Source organism: Pieris rapae, chromosome 8, assembly GCF_905147795.1.
Source record: "Pieris rapae chromosome 8, ilPieRapa1.1, whole genome shotgun sequence".
In the NCBI taxonomy this organism is placed as follows: Eukaryota; Metazoa; Arthropoda; class Insecta; order Lepidoptera; family Pieridae; genus Pieris; species Pieris rapae.
This window is the reverse complement of record NC_059516.1, coordinates 6,622,112-6,644,079: the sequence shown is the minus strand read 5'-3', so window position 1 is coordinate 6,644,079 and position 21,968 is coordinate 6,622,112. Positions and strand designations below refer to the sequence as shown.

The following is a 21,968-nucleotide window of genomic DNA, read 5'->3' as shown; positions in this document are numbered from 1 at the left end:
ATAGCCGTGTAAAATAACTAAATTATACGGTCTATAATAATAACGTGGTTTTATAAGTTAAAAACACGCTTAAAAGATAATAATATTTTAGTCCTATAAAATCTGGAGCAACATTAATGCTTTAAAAGTAGTTAAACAACTTGTATTAAAATTGACGTAGATAGTAGTCATTTATCAGTTTCATTTCCGTTTGGAGCAATTAGTATATAGATTTTGTTTTTTTTAAATATAATAGGGGCAAACGAGCCTGGGAGACGCCCAAAAACAGACAGACAGTCATCGCAGATAATATACACCCATTTTTAGTGTATGAGTTGCCGGCCGGTGAGGTCTTATCTCTCAGGGAAGCCCCCACCGGGAGTCCATTTAACAGTTCACTAGTTCGCAAAAAAAACTATATTGTATAATAGACTGTGGAAGATTTCCAACCATCAAGGTGAAGTTGTAAAATTTAAAATAGGTCACATTACACATTTTAAAGCTTAATTGTTAACACCCGCAAAACAAGTTAGAAAAGCTAGCTGATAAACAACCCAGGCCAGTCAATCGCTCTAGACTCCTGCTGCTGCACGACCATGCTAGACCACACACTGCACAACAAACTGCTACGAAATTAGAGGAAGAGGAATGTTTAAAACATCCACCGTACTCCGCGGCTTGATCCAACAGATTACTTTTTTTTTGAAATTTTGATAACTTCTTGCAAGGTAATAATTACTAACTAAGATGTCAAAAGTGCATAGTTAGCATTACATACTTTGATTAATTAAATATATTCAATAAAAAAAACCTCTTTTCGTTTATCCATTCCGATTTGTGAATTGATCACGAAAAAACAAATGTTTATACAAATTAACACATTTAATGATCACTAATTTATCAAATTGCAAACTAACTTGTTACAGACCATTGTATTTTTGTGTTGCCCAAGTGGAGTTTCGTCTCCAATTATACGAGAATTCTTACCGCAATTTTCATAACAAGAAATAAAAAAATATCATAGTTTTAAGATTTAACAAAATTTCTTGATATTATGATAATAAAATATAGAGTTCTAACTTATATTGATTTGAAAAGTATAAAGGAAAGGCTCATTTATTAAATCGACTTAAACGGATTTACATTAATTGGTACAAATAAGCATATAAGTAAATAAAAATAAATAACGTCTCACCAACAAGTATGTTATTTTAAGTTTAAGGCCAAAAAGCTCAGTCGCTAAACGACAAATTAAATTACATAATACGGGATTTTTTTGAATGAGGTAGTGGCGTGTGTAATTTTCTAAATATATTACGTAAATTGTAGTAACGTTCTCTCGACTAATCGTAATCTACGTTATTTTGTTCCCTACTTCTTTTAATTTAATTGATCAATATTATTCGTTTGTTGAAAATATTCATAGAAATAAATGTTTACTTATTATTTTTTGTAAAACAACCTTGTAAATTTGAGCATTCTATTTTATGCAAAGTTATCCACACCGAATGGAGTATTAGTCTGTAATGTATAAAAAATAATGTATTATTCTGTGGTTATTGGAGTTGGACATTTTGTGCTCTATAGTTTATAGTCATTAATCAAATGACAGCTTAACACTGTGGAAAATAAAAAAGTGAAACAAAAACGAATACAAAACATAGGAGCAAATGATGAAGTCTATTTAATTTTTAAAGTATGCAGCGTTGATTAAAGAAATGGATTCCATAGAGGAAGAACAATGTTTGAATCAATGTGAAAACTACATTCAAAGTCACAATATTCAAATATTATTAAAAAATTGTATCGTCCAACTTTGTCTAAATAGGCCCGATGATCCCGTGACATTTCTTCGTCAATATTTTCAAAAGTTAGAAAGAGTGAGTTCCCAACTTAATTTTTATTAAATAGAAAATAATATGAATAATTTTATGAATTGTTTAGTAAGAACTTTAAAATTCAGTCAAATGGGTAATCAAATTTTATTAGTATTTTGACTAGACGTCTGTGTGTTGTGACCAATCAATGCTCCAGTTGACAGCTGCTGAGACTCAAAATAGATTTGCAAGATTCCACAAAGTTGGCCTTTATTTAGACTACAAATATTGAGTTAACTAAATTTAATATCTACGTAATTTTTCACACTTGCGTAGCTCGTCATTCCAGCAACGTCTCCTTTACGTAAGACTGCTACATTTAATATCTTCTGATTCTTAAAAATGGTGAGAAAAATAATGCTTTGGAAAAAATTGGAGTTTGGGACTATGAACCTACTTTAGGTTCATAGTCCCAAACTCCAATTTTTTATATAGAATTTCGACCCATTTGGATTTTTTTCACAAAATTATCTACTATTATTATTGTATAACTCTGGAAATTTAATAAGCTTTTATATATTTCTTGGAACCCACATTTACACAAAAGATTGTTTTAATTCTTTTACATTACACTTTATTTTTAAGGAACAGGTCAAGGCAGCTGCTGCTGCTGCTGCAACATCTGAAGGTGAAGCAGATGGAGAGCTGTCACCACTGCCAGTACTCGGAGGGCAACTGCCTCGAAGACGTGGTGGGATCAGTGCTGAGCCTGTCACTGAAGAAGATGCTACTAGTTATGTCAAAAAGGTCAGTTTAGTTTTTGGTATGGATTTTAAAACCATATATTCGAATTTGATGGTACTGATTATGAACATGTGATGAGAGTTCTGTTGCCGGAGTTTCATCTAAGCATAAAAAAAATGGTTAAAATTTTGTGTAATTTGTTTAGCATGAAAAATCTAAAAATATCTTGTTTTGATATTTCTTAAAAAAAAAGTCTTTACTATATCTGTGTATGCTATGTCTATATACAAAAACATGTTCTATGTTTTACTGACCATTTTCTATGAGAAAATAAATAAAACTTTTTATATTATACAGGTGGTGCCAAAAGACTATAAGACTATGGGTGCCTTATCTAGAGCAATAGCCTCCAATGTCCTCTTTACACACTTAGATGAATCAGAAAGAGCTGATATGTTTGATGCTATGTTTCCTGTGCAATGTCTTGTTGGGGAAACAGTTATACAACAAGGTGATGAAGGGGACAACTTCTATATTATAGATTCTGGTGATGTTGAGGTGAGTTTCTCTTTAATTGGAGTTGCACTGCTATTTTTTGAGTGTTAGTTTTGTGAGATAGATTTTGAAGAATTACTGTGGGAAAAGCACAAAGGCATAGGCAATAGGTAGTTTATATTATATTGAATCTTTCAATGAAAAGGGGAGCTTTCAAGTTTCAAGTATTATGTAAGGAAATTTTTAATGATTTTAGAACCTCCCTCCCGTATGTAACGCACCGTAAAGTTTTCTTGACGTTGACAACGACGTACTAAGTTTATGCCGCTCTCAGTAGTCTGTAATGTATGTACATTAAAAGTGGGGTCTAACTGTTCAAAAATAAAAATGTTACTTTTTTTAATGCCGCTCTTGTATCGCATCGTAACGTTTTACAAGACACCCCCTAAATTGCGTTACGTAATACTAGAACGCTCCCTAGCCCATTACTTTTAGTTATTAGATTATGATTTTTATATGTTTTTATATTATACTAAATCATATACTTTTACATAATTAATATTGAAATTAAACTTGACACTGACAAGTGCTTTATTTAATAGTATTTAAGAAATGTGGAATTGTGAAAAAAGTTTTTAACACACCATCTACATCTAAAGTTTATCATTTTCAAAACATGGGATATTTCATTGTAAATATTATTAAATATTCTATCTGACATATAAAGACATTTTTTTTTTCTTACCCTGATGATCATGGATTTCAGGTATTGGTAAATGGCGAAGTAGTAACAACAATCGGAGAAGGAGGTAGTTTTGGTGAACTGGCACTTATCTATGGTACACCACGCGCAGCAACGGTTAGAGCCCGTACTCCACTAAAGCTTTGGGGACTTGATCGGGATTCATACAGAAGAATACTTATGGGATCTACAATAAGAAAACGACGAATGTATGACGAATTTCTATCGCGGGTATCCATTCTTGGTATGTATGGAGATATTTTATCCATGCACATTGTTATGAAAAAAAAATCATTATCTGTGAAAGGAATTTCACATATGCAATTTAAACTGAGAATTCTTCTAATAAAAATGGGTCATGCCCATATAAAACCACTAAATTACATTTCAGAAAGTCTCGAAAAATGGGAGCGCCTTACGGTGGCAGATGCTCTTGAGCCGGTATCCTTCAACGATGGTGAAATTATCGTGCGACAGGGCGAACCAGGAAATGATTTCTATATTATTGTAGAAGGTTTGTTTATTGAAATACAGTTTTAGGGATTTTAGTTTGATTTTTAAAATTCCTTATGACATTGTTATAGCTATCAAATCATACAGAACATACATAAAAGAATTTAGTATGTCTTATTTCAGATTAAAATCGTATCACTAATCCCAAACAAAATAGTCAACTATGAATTAAAATCATCTTCGGTGTTTTAGTAAAATTGGAATTATGTATTTATTTATTTATTTTTTACTTTAATTATTACCTTATTCAAAAACATAGACAACAAAAAAAAAGCAGATTACAAAAGTTATAAGGCAACGGGCGGCCTTATCGTTACAAGCGATTTCTTCCAGGCAACTAATGTAATTTAGTATCAATAGTTTTTTTTCTCAAGATACAATGTCTACGTCTTTGATAACAATTTTAGGCCCGTGAGCTAAAATACTTATAACTTCAGGTACAGCTGTAGTACTCCAGCAACGTGGTGGTGAAGCAGAGGGTGCGGCTGTGGAAGTTGGACGACTGGGACCGTCGGATTACTTCGGCGAAATCGCGCTTCTGCTGGACAGACCACGAGCAGCGACAGTTATGGCGGATGGACCACTCAAATGCGTTAAGCTGGATCGAGCTAGGTATGGAATAACATTTTTAACAGGTGCTATAGTACGGACGCGGAGCATGAAGAATTTCGTAGAATGACCCCTCATCTTATGTCTTTGTCGCTCGCGCATAAACATAGTGCCGTTGCGCTCACACAGATGCAGTGACCGCCGTATTCAGAGATTGTAAACCTTTTAGTCATAACCATAAAGACATGTGGTGGTGCACATTACGGTGGATAAATTTAAAATTATGTTAAATAATTATAAGTTTACAATAATACATAGCTTCAATACGGTAAAAAAGTGTTTTTTTTAATGAAACAATTGTTTATGTTTAAATATTTAATATTAAACATAAACATTTTTATTGTTTAATTTTTTAATATTTTTTTTGCAATAAAACACTAAGTACACTTATGAATAAACTTCGTATGTAAGTGTAAGCGTTTCTTTGTATATATAATTCTACGTGTGTCACTGAACTCCTCTTAAACGACTGGACTGAATTGATTGAATATTTTTGTTTTGCGTTTGTGACTTGACTGAGAGCCATCAGTCTGGCAAATGGCCCTGATTTTTCCGACAGTCGTCTTTATTACGGGCTAGGACATTACGACAAAAGAACGAACAAAACTCCGCAGTTTTAACTTATTTCGGAACCTGAAAAGTAAAAGTACTTTTTTAATTTAAGGTCGTTACACTGTTACATATATGTATATATAATCGGTTTTGCGTTTCTAATGTGTTTATTCAATATTGATTCTTCATTATTGCTTACTTACAATACAATAAAATATATTTCATTTGACAGATTCGAGCGAGTGCTAGGACTTTGTGCAGATATATTGAAACGAAATATCGCCCAATACAATAGTTTTGTTTCGCTTTCTGTATAAGTCACAAAGTAATTATTGTAAATATTGCACTCAGTTATTTAATTTTTATTATAACTTAAAATGTTAATGCAGTTGTTTTATTTTGAAATTATTAACTTTTTGCATTTGTTGAAGCTAATTACCCCAAATAGTTTCTTGTAATTAATCAAGATGGAATATTGTAATTATTCAAAACTGTTGAAATGAAACCTTTACATAATTGCTTGAAAAATTATGTGTTTTTATATATAGTACGTGATATTTAAAACAACGTAATTTAGATTTACCAAAATTGGTTTCAGCTTACAATAAAAGAAGTAACATAGTTTACTTCTTTTATTTCTGAGTCACCAAAAAATATTACCGAGTAAATGTAGGTTTTTATTAAGAGCAATAAATAGAATATTTCTCAGGTATACTTTTTGATTGGAATAATCAGTAAATGTATGTTACTTCAATGTTTATGTATTGCATATATACTACAAAACTGCCTTTAAGTAAGATTATCAAATATTGTATGATAAATCTAATGTTTAATGCTTAAATTAAGGCTAAACAAATAAAATATATGTACTTAATTATCTACATATTTATAATCTATGCAGTTAGTGGCTGCACAATTGAGCCCACGTGAACATGCCGTTTTTTGCTTCTACTTAAGCTTAAGTATCTTCGCCCTCTTAAATGACAATTTCAGTGTTTTGTACACATACCTTACCATACTTAGTTAATATCAATAATCTTAGTACCTGTACTATCTATATTTAAAATAATTCTTTACTGTTATTGTTTATATTGAAACTTTGTCGGAATGTGATAACATTCTATTAAGCCATTTCTTTTAAAGTCGGGATTTACTAATTGCCATGGGCTTCACTATAGCGTAAGTAATAATAATATGACGTATCTGTTATACTACATTACCTAATTATTTATCTGTTATTACTGGCCAGATTGGCGCTACTATAAGTTGATGCTATATTCCGTTATATTAGTTATTAATAAAAACATTACTTACACAATATTTGTTTTATTAACGAAACAGTTATCTCAAATAATTCTTGTACGCAGTACGACTACTACTGATGTTTATATATGATTTTTGCAATCTTTTTTATGCTTACCTATAATAACAAGAAGTAGTACCTATATATATATAGAATGTAATGATCTTGTGATATAAACTCGCAAAGCAAGCCGTGTCCTACATTGATACCTATATAAATTATTAAAACAGAAAAAATGAAATAACTTGTCATAAAACGATTTATTTAAAATTATAATTGGTTACATTTTCATTTGAATTATTTGTTGAGTCGCAATTTTTATAATACCATTAAAATCTTCTCCTATATGTGAACGCCAATACTTGCATCGGCCCCATACTAGGGCAGGATAGTTGGGTGATGAAATCCCGTGAAATATTCTTGCTATACTTCTACCCGAAAATGAACAATCTTTATATGTTGAAATAAGTGCCCTTACATCAGCTATTATTTGTTCAACATCTAGCGGACGTGGTTCAATTACTATATTATTAGGCAGCATTTCCTCCCTTGCAAAGTAGTTATTTATAATACTTTTTAATAAATCAGACTTTTCCTGAAGAGTGTCGTCTGACATCTGAGATATGTCACCTGTTGTTGTACATATTCGATTGAAAGAATTATTTATTTCTTCAAGTTGATATAACATTTGCTTTTCTTGATTTAATACAATGTTATGCAAATCATCTAACAGTCCATCTAACTCAGAGGAACTAAGATCACCTTGAGCTTTAACTTTAAAGCCTAAAGTATGAAATTCAACTTTTAAAGATGATCTTTTCGATATTCCATTACAAACATTCCATTCTAAGTTTTTCAAATGGTATTTTGTCATGCCACTTTCCCAACCTAAAGCTGCAGCAACTTCTATGACATTAAATTCTAATAGACTTTGATTGACTACCTCAGTGTTTCTTTTACCTTCAATTAAGTATGCCATTGCCAGTGGTGGACTATTTTTAGCAGCTTCAAGTATTTTTATAGGGCCACCATATGAGGATATTTTACACATAGTATAAGCATTATTTAATACTTTAATATAGTGTTTTGGATGCAATTCTATGTAACACAAAAGAGTAGAAATATTTTCTGATGGTAAATCAAGTTCTTCAACTGTACTTTCAATTGGTATTCCAACTTCATGTCCTTGGCACTTAAAAACTTTTTCAATATTTTTATCACTATTGTCAGAACCTGGTGAGCATTTGCAGGGAAGCAACACTTTTTGTACTAGTTTTCTTATAATAGGTCTATCAATAGAATTAGAATAAATGTGCTTTAACAATTCATTTTTGTCGCTATTTCTGTTATGGCTTAGGAAAACGTGACAGTATGCTGGTTTGCCATCCCGTCCAGCTCTTCCTACTTCTTGGACATATGATTCAAAACTAGGTGGCATATTATAATGAATAATACATCTTATGTCAGACTTATTTATACCCATACCAAAAGCTACTGTTGCAACTATAATTTTAAGTGTGCCATCCATGAAATGTTTTTGGATTTTTTTACGTTGAGCAGCTGACATGCCAGCATGATATGCTTCTGAAATATATGACATTCTTTTACGTTTCTTAGTTTTTGGCTCCATATTAATCTTGCCTGGTTGAGATAAACAGGATCTTATCACAGCAGCTATTCTCTCACACTCATTTCTTCTTATACAATATACAATTATAGAATCAAATGAACTAAACTTTTCAGATCCCAACAATGCAACTAATGCTCTATCTTTGTCTTTTTCAAACGACATTGTCAGATATAAATTACTGGGTAGTGATGGATTTATCACAACTCCATTTTCACCATCTGGAACTTTGATATGCTCTATAACACTTTTTATTGTTGTCTTGCTAGCTGTTGCAGTAAGTCCAAGAATGCATTTAATGTTTAACTTTTCTTTTAAAACTCTACAAATCATTAAATAGCTAGGTCTAAAATTGTGGCTCCATTGAGAGACGCAGTGGGCTTCATCAATGCAGACAAATGCAATTTGCGGTAAAGATTTAAATAAACCTGAAAATCCATTTGAGGTGTCACTAGAAATAAGTGCTTCAGGTGAAATTAACAATATATTAATCTGACCATCCTTTATTAATTCAACAATTTTTTGCCTCTGAGTAGGTGGTTGGTTTGTGTGTAAGCAACCTGCTTTTAGAAATTCTGGCATACTTAATACTTGATCTTCCATTAATGAGACCAGTGGAGATATTACTAATGTTATGCATTTATAATGTTTACTATAAATATATGCAGGCAATTGGTAACACAAAGATTTTCCTCCTCCTGTTGATAATATGAGTAAAGTCGATAGCCCACATAATATTCTCTTTATCGCTTTTTCTTGACCTGGGCGAAATTGTTTATGACCAAACAACTCTAGTGCATTGTATAACTCTTCAGATGCATCATCAGGGCTAGAAAGGATTGGTTTGATGTAGTCCTCATTTGGTGTATCAAGCATCATTTTAAAACTTTCTGGTATTTTACTGGCCTCATAAAGACATGCATGCAATTCATCCTCATCGGTGGTATTAGATGGTTTATTTACAATTTTTTCCATATCTTCGAGTGTAGGCATATCACTTTCTTCACAGTCAACATTTAAGGGAAGTAAGGCATTTTCTTTTTGACTTGTACAATAACGGGCCATATGACCACTAAGACCACATTTAAAACAGGTAATTTTACCAGATTCTGGGAATTCCATACCAGAGTGTAGAGCTTTTTTATCCTTCCACAATTTTTTTTTATATGTAGAATACTTCATTGATTTCTTACCTCTAGCATAGACTTTTTTTTCTATGTTAATTCTAACAAAATTTTCATTTAAGGATCCATTTTCAATCTTCTTATCTAATTGAAGTTCTAATTTACTTTTACTTTTTTTTATTTCTTGACCTTGCTTGTCACTTACTAAGTCAAGAATGTCTGTAACGTTAGAGTGCCTGGGAGTAATTACTTCTTTTAAACCAAAGGGTAAATATTCTGAAATGTCAGGTGGGTCATCATTTACATTATCGTTACTTGACTCTACCCTATTTTTAACTGTATATTTTTTTTCAGATGTTTTAACTTTTAAGTTTTTGCTGTGTATTGTATCACTTTTATCTGTATAAATATTCATGTGTCTCTCACTCTCAGTTTTCTTATGCTCTACCATTAATTTTCTTTTTTTGAGGGCTGGTTTTAATTTTTTGAGAGATTCATCTTCATCTTCAGATGCACTGTTTTCTACATACTCAGCACTTTTCTCAGGCAGGTTTTGAATACTAACATTACTTAAACCTAACTTTTCATAACTATAAGTAATACTTTTAATAGATTCTTTATTTTGTTCTGATGTACCAAGTGCTCTCTGAAGCCATCCTGAGTTTAATTGTCTAACTGAAGATGCAGAATCATTTAAGGAATTAATAGAAGTAAACATTCCTTTAATATCAATGTTCTTAGACCTTTTATTGTCAAGTACACTGGAACTAGAACATAGTTTACTTTCAGTTTTTTCATTACTATTAATACATAATGAACTGTCAGTACTACTAAAGACAGAATTAGCTGCTGCTTTTTCTTGCAATTGACTACTTGATGAAGATAAACACAAACTAGTATTTTGTTGTTCAAATGAGTTATCTGAATAATTTTCATTATTTGGCTGTGAAAAACTTCTAGACACAGATAACTTCCTTGGATTTCTAATGGAAAACTTTCGATTGTGAAATAATTTCTTAGATAAATTTTCACTGAACTTGGTTTGAGTAACGTGTGGCTCTTTTGATTGTTTTACAGATAAAATTCTATCTAATTCTTTGTCAGAAGGTAACATCGGTATCGGTATATCTTGAAAGCTGTCGTCTTGCGTGTTGTTATTTGACCATTCTGTTAACCTTAACGATTCTGGCGATTTTAGAGGCTCATCATCTATGTCACAAATGGACAATGAATTTTCAAGCGCTGCACTTTTAAGTTGAAAATACTTTTTATATGCATATTTAATACTCGCCGGGGCTTCTTTTATATCAAACTTTGAAGGTAAACGAGAATTCTTAATTTTAAATTCATTTTCCCAATTCTTTACTATGTTTTTTGACTTCACGTAAGCTTTGTTTGATTTAATAGTATCAATAATATCCATTTCATATTAATTTTTCTATAAATTATTAGCAAAATAGGTGTTTAGTGTAATAAACAAAAAGGTAACAAAATAACAGCTGCTCACTCATCACTGTCTGCTAACTTACGCGCCAAAACATAACGCACACAGATAATATGATACCTACATTACAATCGGATAACCACAGACAAAGTGTATCTAAAGACTAGGAAAACAGTCTTATAACAAAATGAGATTTTTTATGGTTGTGTCAAGTGTCAACCCTCAATTTAAAATAGGAGATTTGCAACCACTGCTGATTTTTTTTATTTTTTTTCCTTTTGGCTCTAGCACAGTTTGTGCATTAGCCAGCGTCAAGTATGGGATTTTTATAATTCGCTGTTTTAATTATTTACAGATTATGCATAATAAAAAACGAAAGAAACCAATCGCGACATAACATAAATGATTGAAAATGCATTAAATTTACAAAAAAATACTTAATTTTATACAAGGGCATTTAAATCTCGAAGAAGTAAAGAAATATTCGTAAGAAGGGAAAGAGACAGAGAAGGAAGAATGGTCATACTTAGGACAAGAAAAGAAAACATGATTCAAGTCGGAATAGCTCTCGCCACACTCACAGGCGGTACTAGTTACGAAACCAATGTACTGAGGGTCTAGTTAAGACAGCTTAACAGTAGTGTATGTAGAAAGTCGAAAACTAAATTTGTATGAAGATGACAGCTAGTAGTTGTTACAAACTAAATATATAAATTATCACATAAAGCGATTTATTTTTCATGGCATATTTTCCTATCTTAAGAACGCAATGTATATCGACATTCTTTGTACAAATAACTAATATACTTCATGTTCAAAAATACTGAAGGCATAAATAAAAATTTAATAGTATCAAGATCATTTAATCAAATTTTCCCATTCCCCAACAATGTTTTATCTCCCTATTTGCCATGAGTTTCCCGTACAACTATATAAGTTTAATTATGAAAAAACCCAAGGATGCATTGGCATTACACTTTGATATTTTTAAAGTACTGTTCACACAAAGTAATCAGTGCGATAAGCGTGTCTCCGCCGTGGAAACTAGAAATGGTCAGGTGTGAGATAAAATACCTTGAATATTTTTACCATAGGTGTATTAATTATGCCGAGGACCATAACTTCATTTTCAATCACACGTGACAATCCCCACGTCGATAAAAGTTCTGCTTAAAATCATAAAGAAACATATTTAAATTACGGTTGTTTAACATTACTAAATCGATTAATTACCTGGTAACGAAAAACAAGGTAAATTGAGTTAACTACTTGCTACGAATAATTTATCATCTAACATAGCGAGTATAATTAAAACACATTTTAAAACAGTACATCTATATTGCACTATAACATCTCACTTAGTAATTTACAAATAAACACGCTACCTAAAAACAAAAAACATACATATTTAAGTACATAACCATATTTTTTCAACACAAAATTCAAATATCAGCCACAAATAAAACACACAAGTACATTTAATAAATGCTAAATCGATAATTAAATAGCTACCACACATATACAAAAATATAGATTCAGAACACGCAGTGACAATACTTTCAAGGTAAAGTTGTAAACAGATGATTTCGAAATCTTAATGATTCTTTTGCCCAGCGTTGTCTAGTAGTAAAGACGCTGCGTATGACGTTATAAATAGACAAATATTATTGCTTATATTGTTTAATTACAACCATTACCAGAATTACCGTCTAAACAACGATATAAGTCTTATTTGAATTTTAAAATATTTGTCACGAACTATGTACAGAATGAGCACTCTAGTATTAGGGTCGCCACACACGGGCCACACGCGACAGCCACAAACGCCGCCACTAGCACGAAGCTAGAAGCGGCTACAAAGGTAGCTGAAGCGCGCGCCAGCCACTAGCGGTCGGTGGCTGCTACTTTTTTAACCCTTGCGTGCAGTATCATAATCGGCGTTTTGTGGTTGTGGCCGGTGGCCCGTGTGCGGTGACCCTTAGGGAAAATAAAATTCTACACAACATCAAATATTATGTAATAACGTGAAAACATATATCGAAGTATTTAATCAAGCTACACTAGTGCTACATACGTTTAGAGGCACGCATATTCCGTCATATTGCTGATTTTACGTAGTCTTGTTAAAGTATTTACTTAGATGAAATATTTTATCTAGTTTCTACTGTGTCTATGTCTTGAAACGATTTCTTCGCCACAGAGCATATACTTGTTAAATCTTCCAATACAAAATCTCTGTTCAGTATTGGTACCTTTAATATTTAACATGCACACTAAACACACACATTCACACACTTGTACATAAGATTCGGACGGTATAGTAATAAAATATGTAAAACCTAAAAAAATCATAAACACAAATACTTATATAATAATAATTACATTGTAACATATTAATAAGGGCATTTTAGTATTATCAATTCATATTTAAAAAATAAAAATTACGGAATAATTTACTTACAGCTATTGTGCTTCTGAATGGTCAATACTTTTGCTAGTAATATTGCCTATTGACAAACGTAATTATTAAGCGGAATCGATATAAATTTGATTGTATGATAATTATCATTCCGTAAGAGACTATAAAAGGTATTGTGTAGGACGTCGTGTGGTGACACCAGTTTTATGGTCTCTTACGGAATGAAAATAACATATGTTATGAGCAATAACATACCGATTTTGCGTCTATTACGATATTTCATTTGACAATTGACTACGTACACATAAATATGTGTCCGTAGTCGTAGTAATACGTAGTAGAAGTACGTAGTATGTAACAGATACAATCTAGTATCTGTAAAAATATAGTTAAACTTGAGATGCAAATATATAAAACTTCAAAATTAAAAAGTAAATACTTGTTAAAAACATATATATTAAAAGATAATACCCTGTTATGCTTTTAAAAAAGTAAAATATTGGCGACGCCACATACGCCCGAACTCAATAACTAATCCACAATCCCAGATTGAAAACAATCCGAGATCAGACCGTGAAAGTCGATCGATCTATCTGCATCCCAATAACCAAACCCTACGAAGACAATCCATTTTTGGCGACGGATAGAATGCAATCTCTTCGATCTTTACACCCATATTTGATAATAATCAATATGAACAAATAAAACCAAATAAAGTCAAGAAAAACCGAACAAATGATGTTTAAATAATATACATGTCTGTGTTTAAGACATATCAAATCGCTTTTAATTATTTTAAAAACTGGTGTAAGTTCAAATTTTAAGATAGTATATTGGCACAGTTGAACTGTCATTTTCATACAAAGGTCTATCTACAATCTACATGCATCGATCCATCCTAACATGAATAGCTTGTATCGATAGATGGCTAGTACAATCGGTCGATTGTTTATTGACACACATAATACCTTAAATATTGGGATTAAGATGTCTATCTGAGGTGGTTAAAATGGATTGAGGTAGTTTATTGGGTTTGGGCGTTAGAGCTTGCGTATGTGTGAAGTGAGCGTTTCACTCCTATTTCATTCAAATAAAGGCGTTTCCAAACTTATTTATTAATTCCCTGTACGACGCACATATAATATTATGTTGTTGTGTACTGAATTGTGCAACTAATTAGACACGCAATATTTAAGGTGTTTTTATTATTGTACATTCCAGTAATTTTATTTTTAAGCGCAAAACCCCATAAGTTAATTATCTGCCATTATTTAAGCTGAGATTCAGATCTATATTTTTACAGATTTGTTTAGAATTTTAAACAAAGTTATGAAATTTTTTCCCGAATTCTTTGATCGAAATACCGCCATATTTCTCCTAGTTTTCAAAAGAGCATGTTATAGAATATTAAAGAGTTTTAATAAATAAAAAAAAACTAAGAACGATTACGGATTGGGTATGTACCAGTTAGTAGTCAAAATATACCAATTATTGAAGAGAGAGAAAGATTTAATATAGAGAGCGAGATATAACATATTGGTTCCATGGGCTTGACACAAAATCAGTTAGTTCAAAAAGGTCACGTGACTAAGTATTATCTAATGTCATTCCCACCTATCGAATAGTGATTTTATGTCAAGTCCCATATGTGTGAAACTAACGCACACAGGCAAAAACGTGTATAGTTAGCAAAAATGTCTTACGCTGTAAAACTCCTAAAACCCTTGTTTAGTATAGTTCTATTTAGCGTAGATTATGCATAGCAGTCACACATTAACTTAAGAACCACATATGTTAGATACCTAAAAATAATTTTCTGACTAGACTTAAACTAGAAATAGCTATCGAAATAATACAGACGTTATAGTTCAATATTGTTGACCGAATGGTTATATTGTTTGTTATTAACAACTATAATATTGGATCCTGTTAATTAGATTTATATTAATAATTTATTTAGTCTTATACTTCGGCAATATTTATAAAGACATCAATGAAACAATGTGTGAATCAATTATCTAAATCCAACTTATTTAGTTATTCAATAATTTAAAAAATAAAATATCGCATAAATATTCTACGCAGTCATTAACACATAGCCAACAGTAGCACAACAGTAGCGTTACAATGAGTTTGATAAAGTTTAAAACGCTACCATACAAAACCTCTTCGTCACACATTTGTATGGAAACTGTCAATTTTGCCGCCTGTAAGGATTTTCATACAAATTTTCGAGACATTTTTACGTCAGCGTTTAATACTTTGACACTCATACTGAAATGAGATCTTTACGTACGTAATTTGCCTTGATAAATTTAACAAGCTGTCAATGAATTAGTTCATGTACATAACTCCTAAACAAACTCGTTAATGTATCCACATACAAATATTTTTTTTAAATTAGGAGGAACTTGAGCAAATAGAATTAGGTGGGTTATTGCGGTGCAAAATCTATAGATTTATGCTAAAAAAACATTCATTCATAGTTTAATTAAGAGACTAAGTTAATATACATCATAAAGGTCAATAAGGCGATTCTATATATTAATAATCAAATAGCACTGTCATTGATCTAATGTTTACGCATTTATTCACCTTCTCTTGTCAGTCAACCCTTCGAGAGCGTTTCCCTAAGGGAGCGTTCAAGTACGTAAGGAATTTTTAGGGTATTGGTGAATTATGCGATATTGTTAATATTATTTTTGACTTTCCGATACTTTACACCACATAAATGACAACTTATAGGTTTAATGAGTCACTGGGCGGTTACGAAACGGTTTACTATCGCGTAAAGAAAAACGTCACGGCGCGTTACATGGGGGGGGGTCAAGAATCTCCTAAAAAAAAGCGTGACGTCATACTTGAATACTCCCTAAAACGCTACAAGCGCACAAACATATTTAGAATTCAAGAACCTCAAAAAGATAACTGACAGTTCGCTGCTTTGTAAAAACGTGAATCGCCGTAAATATATTTATAAATAATATTCGGAAATTTGAGCTATACTATAATAACACTACTTCTGTACATTACATTGAGAACGAACGACTTATGCATGCAATAAATCCAAGTCTCGTGAAAAGCGTATAATTGGTCAAACTTAAATTAGCTCTCAGCACCACACAAATAGCGTAGTGGAATGTGAAGCTAAAAAATATATCGAAAATAGTCATTTTGAGATTCAGATATTAGTCTTAATCGAATAACGCATAATGCAACTTTAAAAATTGACTATTAGCAAATACTGTATATCTGTTTTATATTGAATATAAATTTTACTTTTTGGAGGCACATGCACTATGACCATTTAATTTGCAATTCAAATAAAAAATATATGATTTTTATATTTTTAGAACAAGGCGTTTTATCATACCTTATACATATTATGATTTAATGATTGTTAATGATAATAGTGCATATGGCAACATAAAGGGCTTATTTGTAACCATATCAAGTATTAGTAACAGATTCATCGGAACTTCTTTACAACTTTTATCTGTAACATATAGTTTGAACTCTGTGACAAGTGAAGTCTATGGTTGTGAAAATGGAATGTTTTTTCTATACCAATAAAGTACAATTTTAAATGCACAGAATATTCAACTATTATAGAATGTCATAAATGTTGAAAAACGTCACAGAATTCAAATTCTTACGATAACACTTTCTTAGTTGCTATACAAGCCACATGAACCCCTGAAGTGATACCTACGCATATTACTCTATGATCACACATCTGGGCAGGTGTTCCCGCAGGTAATCGAACAGTTCTGGCGAAGCCCCCGGACAATTCGTCAGTTCAAGTTCTCGTAATTGACGGAGCTGTATCAGACTGGACAAACCGCCTGACGTTAGCAATGGGCACCCTGGAATTGTCAGTTTTGGCATTTTTACGTCTAATTATAGTAGTTTGGATGGATGGAATAAATACTTAACAATTTATGTCATAAGCAATACAAAATTGAGTTAGTGATTGTATATCCCGGCCTTTATCTTAACTTTCATCAGAATTTACTCCGCTTATAGGATGAATACCAAATAAATAAACTAAATTTAAGGAAGCAAAATAACTTTAACTTAAATTATTTATCTTCTAATAAGTATACTTTTGTATTCGTAACTAATTTGTCTACTTTAGTGTGCGCTGTAGCGTGGTGCGGGTGACAGTTGCATAATTTTTCTTTTAATTTGAATTTATTTATAAGTAGACTAGAACATTCTGACTGGCTTAAATATTATTTAAAATATAAAACATACTGTATCATAATTAATACTCATAAACTAAAGCAATAAGGCTTCCTAATTTTCCTTTTTTAATTTTGAACGTTGATTCGGCCTTTATCGTGGTCAAAAGATAGCACGAAGAAAGAGAAAGAAAGAGAAGCTTTATCACGTTCGTTACCATAGTTACGATGTTTTTATATAAAAAAAGAATGTAAGCCGTTACGGGAGGATTAAATGTGAAACACCGGAATTATTTTTTTTATTATTACATCCAAAAGACCTAGTCTATAACAATCTAAAACTATTGCATAACAAAACACAACATACTGAGTAAAAAAAGATTACTTTTTTAAAATAAACACGGTATTTTCAATGCTATGTGTTTTATATTAAAGCACATTAGGTTCTATTGGAAAAGAGAGACATTTACTATCATTTTAAAACTAAGCCACAGGCAAAAAATGAGCTGGTTTTTTTACCTATATTTAATTTTTTTTTCTATATACATGTGTCTTCACTAAGGCTAAGGCACTAAGACATCATGGAACATTACGATCTAGCCTAACTTAAGAATAATAAGTAATTTAAGTCTAACCTAATTTACTAAAAAGGATATTTATCTAAGTGTCCAATAACACTACTTACGGTCTCTATTAAAGGGAAGACACTCTGTTCTTGTGCTCTATTTTCAGACACTGTTTAACACTTAATATTTACGTACTAACTAACTAACAGTAAATCACTAGTTCAAATAGTTTTGTCCTTTTCAATATATATATATTTAAATATGAGTACAGAAAAGTATACAGACCGGCCAGCGAGAGCAGTTGCAAAGCGCGCATAGCACATAGATGTTGTACGCCAAAATCTCGGAGTTGAGAGCACCAACGGAGATACAATGCTACCAGAGATTGCATCGTGCTGATGTAACCCACACCTATGTCGGTTATATGCACGCATCTTAAAACATATTTAATATTATAATAAAAAATTACATGAAATTAAATGTTTTTTTTAAATAATCAAATGTAAGTCGAAGAGGGAGCGAAAAAGAAAGATACAAAATGGTAGAAAGTAGGAGAGAGAAAGAGAGTGAGTCGGTATTCTTGATATGCAGCGAAGTAAACAGTGGGAGCAACGTGAAATTAGCTTGAATACACACTTGTTGTTTTATCTTAATTTATAATATAAGATGTTTATATAAAATTAATAAAGTAAGAAGTTTTATATAAAATTTGTCTTAAAGAAACAATATGATTTCACTAAAAATCAATTTCTACCCCTTCATTATATATATTCTATTTTCATTTCCACATTACGAAGTTTTAATTCTTCCGCGCCAAGGGATTCCTCGCACTACTTTTATCATTATTAACGTTCGATCTTGAAGATTTATTATAAAAATATACTATACACTACACGAAAAAGGCAATACTATGAGTACGAAATTAGTTATTACTTTTCAGGAAAGAAATCCTGAGGTGCTCCTAAAAGTAGGTCATAAATAAGATTATAAAACAATTTTTAATTTATTCAAGAATATCAACTAAAAACACATAAGTATGTACTTATAAGGTGACCTCAAGTAAGTAAAATTCAGTAAATATACCTGTCAAGTGTCAATTCTTCCAGTTGGTTGAGATCACAAGCGATATACTCCAGCGCGCTATCTGTTACTCGCGGACACCAGCTAAGGTCGAGACTTCTTAGACGTGGAAGATTCTCTGCGACCAACTCCACTCCTTCGTCTGTTACTTTACTGCACCCACTTAGTGACAGCACCGTAAGGTTCGGCAATGAGTGAACTGTCAAAAATGTATACACACTATAGTATAGAACAATCACCAATGTTCCTAAAACAGTGAAAATTAAATCATTTTTCAACAATTGAAAAAATACATTTTTATATACCTATCAAATGTAATTTAAAAAGTATGTTTTACCTATGTTCACAACCCCATGATTTGTAAGCTCCCAACAACTGTGAAGCCTTAATATACTGAGCGAAGCACTCTGCTTTTGAGAGAAATAACCCAAAGCTGCATCTGTCACATGGTAGGCTTGAAGAGAGAACTCATACAATGATGGTAAGAGCTGAGCCACAGCACCAACCTGTTAAGTAAAACATAGAACATTATTTCATTTATGGCTTAATGCCATTCAATACAAGCATATTTAATACAAATAACTTACAGCTTCATCTGCAATGTTAATACAGTCAGTTAGTGTGAGTGATACAATTCTTGGGGTTAAACAAGCCCATATACCAGCCTCTGTTATTTCATTACAGCCTGTTAACTCTAGCTCAAATAGAACCTAAAAAGCAAAAAAAAAAGCATTTATGATCACAAATTATTTAATGATACAATTTCTATTAGTGAACCCACCTCTAAATGATCCAGAATACACTCTAAACCTCTGTCTGTTACTGTACAACCCTTTAAACTTAAAGCATTAACATGGTTAGCTGACAATGGAAATACTCGAATAAACTCATTAATGTCCTCATCTGATGCCCCCACCAAAGCCATTCCACGAACACCCCTCCTCACCACAGAGTTATAAAATCTTTGCATGCAACATTCAGATTCAGATCTAATCTCACGGAAATCCACTATGGCAACAAGACCCATCCACCAGCGGGTAGATGAGTATAGAATATCCCTCCACTTTGTACATACTTGAGCAAGTGTTCTTCTATCATTTGAATTGAAATAAAGAAGAAACTTTTCAAGAAATTTTTCATCTAATATAAACTGACTCCAGACTAGTGGTCTTGGTGAGGGTCTTCTCCGACGGGGTATTCTCGGAGCAGATGTGGCCGGACCACATAGTGCATTAGCAACCCGTTCCACTACACCAGGTGAACGTTTTCTGCCACGGAGTCCGAGGCCGGTGATTCGACGCGAGAGTTCAGCAGAAGCGCGCTCCACCACACCTTGAGCAGAAACTGATGACATCTTCACCTTGACACGACGTATTGTGTCGCCCGGCCGCCCGCCCCCAGAGGCAGCGCCGCTGGCTCCGTGCTCACAACCCGCCACTGTGATGCTGTTATTAATATAAATAACTTATTATAAAAAAATATTATAGCTTCTTTAAAATTATAAATATTTAGTTATTCATATGTTACTAATTTATAACTATTTAATAATTTTCCTTAATTAAAATTTAATCAACAATTTAATGAAGAATATAGAAAGAGAAGTAACATTGTTCTTTAATAGTTTTTCATAAAAAGCTATGACAATAATGCTCCATATAGATAAGATTGTCTTTAATTTTAGTTTACACCCATATCAAAGGTCATTTTACTCCAGTGCTATAAGACAAAGCTTAAAAAGTAATGTGTTAAATAATAAGAATCATTTTAAAGATCTGTTCAATACAAAATATTTAAGAGAAAATATACTATTATGTAATCAAATTGTTGTATTAAAATTGTCAAGCATATGAGCATTTATTGGGTCAAAATAAAAAAATAATTAGTAAAATTCAAGCATTTATATTATACTATACCAGACTTATATTTATTTAGTCATCATTACATGTATAAAATGAGCTTTTGATATTTATAAAAACATAATATTGAAATTCGATCACTTCGACTGTTATATAGTATTTGCTGTAAATAAATTAATTATAAAATATATATTTTTAATACAAACCTATAAAAATGAATTTATTTTCAAAATCCACATAGTGTCATAAGATTAATAGTATTCCCTTTTAATTACTTTTTTCAGCACACAGAAGCTTCAAAACTTGAAAAAATATTTAATGAATTATATACAAAGGCACCAATATATTTTGTAAACTTATGCCGTGTTTTAAATTTTATTTATGCGTAAAAATTAAAAACTAAATTATAAAAATTATGGATCATAGCTGCGAAGCTTGAAAACACAGACTATGACATAAGACAACACTACAGTCTATCTTGGAATATTGTCAGTTATACTATATATATACTATATATGTATTATATAGTCAGGGATGTACATCCCTTAATATGACATTAAGTTGCCACTGATGCAGCCGGTGATAAAAAGCATCTTAATAATGTTTTATCTGACACAGAAATTGAAAACTGTTTAGTTGTACCTGAGTACATGCCTAGATATTACAGTGATAACTGCCTGAACTGTTGATGATCAGTCTTCAAAAAAATCTAAATTAGTGCCATACGGGATTCATAGTTTGAAGTAAGCCTCTTTTCTAAAACTCTAAATATGGGGTGAATCTTTTTGTGTTACCGTTGACTATATGAATACATGACACATCGTTTAATACATACTCTATCATACACGCAATGTGCAAGTTGGAAAACCGAAAACCACAGACAAAAATCCGACAGAAAGACATGTATCCGCATA

General features: G+C 31.8%; 3 protein-coding genes across 6 annotated transcripts; 1 reads left to right on the top strand and 2 right to left on the bottom strand.

The window, feature by feature from the left end:
- Window positions 1-1,584: 1,584 nt before the first annotated feature.
- LOC110992148 (cAMP-dependent protein kinase type I regulatory subunit) lies at window positions 1,585-6,769 on the top strand. Of its 4 annotated transcripts, none has more exons than XM_022257846.2 (7): window positions 1,585-1,859; window positions 2,448-2,603; window positions 2,898-3,098; window positions 3,802-4,021; window positions 4,169-4,291; window positions 4,728-4,902; window positions 5,684-6,769. In XM_022257846.2, the coding sequence occupies exons 1-7, from the start codon at window positions 1,698-1,700 to the stop codon at window positions 5,766-5,768; spliced, it is 1,122 nt and encodes a 373-aa protein (XP_022113538.1). In that variant the 5' UTR covers window positions 1,585-1,697; the 3' UTR covers window positions 5,769-6,769. The 4 variants fall into 4 exon arrangements, with proteins under 4 accessions (XP_022113538.1, XP_022113537.1, XP_022113540.1 ...); XM_022257845.2 differs by having other exon boundaries at window positions 2,442-2,603; XM_022257848.2 differs by lacking the exon at window positions 1,585-1,859 and adding an exon at window positions 2,030-2,201.
- A 221-nt stretch (window positions 6,770-6,990) lies between these two features.
- LOC110992210 (ATP-dependent DNA helicase Q4) lies at window positions 6,991-11,020 on the bottom strand. Its single transcript, XM_022257930.2, has one exon. The coding sequence runs from the start codon at window positions 10,926-10,928 to the stop codon at window positions 7,035-7,037; it is 3,894 nt and encodes a 1,297-aa protein (XP_022113622.2). The 5' UTR covers window positions 10,929-11,020; the 3' UTR covers window positions 6,991-7,034.
- Window positions 11,021-14,285: 3,265 nt separating this feature from the next.
- LOC110992195 (F-box/LRR-repeat protein 16) lies at window positions 14,286-21,482 on the bottom strand. Its single transcript, XM_022257911.2, has 7 exons — window positions 21,261-21,482; window positions 19,980-20,643; window positions 19,786-19,908; window positions 19,536-19,704; window positions 19,202-19,397; window positions 18,404-18,552; window positions 14,286-17,234 (listed from the first exon to the last, which is right to left on the bottom strand). The coding sequence occupies exons 2-7, from the start codon at window positions 20,550-20,552 to the stop codon at window positions 17,086-17,088; spliced, it is 1,359 nt and encodes a 452-aa protein (XP_022113603.1). The 5' UTR covers window positions 20,553-20,643; window positions 21,261-21,482; the 3' UTR covers window positions 14,286-17,085.
- Between the last annotated feature and the right edge of the window lie 486 nt (window positions 21,483-21,968).

Excerpts from the sequence above, each read along its gene's own strand:
- LOC110992210 (XM_022257930.2), bottom strand. The coding sequence starts at position 10,928 with ATGGATATTATTGATACTATTAAATCAAACAAAGCTTACGTGAAGTCA.
- LOC110992148 (XM_022257845.2), top strand. The coding sequence starts at position 1,698 with ATGGATTCCATAGAGGAAGAACAATGTTTGAATCAATGTGAAAACTAC. Across the intron at positions 1,860-2,441 it reads ATTTTCAAAAGTTAGAAAGA|GAACAGGTCAAGGCAGCTGC; the intron begins GTGAGTTCCCAA and ends TTTATTTTTAAG. Across the intron at positions 2,604-2,897 it reads CTACTAGTTATGTCAAAAAG|GTGGTGCCAAAAGACTATAA; the intron begins GTCAGTTTAGTT and ends TATATTATACAG.
- LOC110992195 (XM_022257911.2), bottom strand. The coding sequence starts at position 20,552 with ATGTCATCAGTTTCTGCTCAAGGTGTGGTGGAGCGCGCTTCTGCTGAA. Across the intron at positions 18,553-19,201 it reads GAAGAATTGACACTTGACAG|ATGCGTGCATATAACCGACA; the intron begins GTATATTTACTG and ends ATATGTTTTAAG. Across the intron at positions 17,235-18,403 it reads GCAACTGCTCTCGCTGGCCG|GGTGCCCATTGCTAACGTCA; the intron begins GTCTGTATACTT and ends TGACAATTCCAG.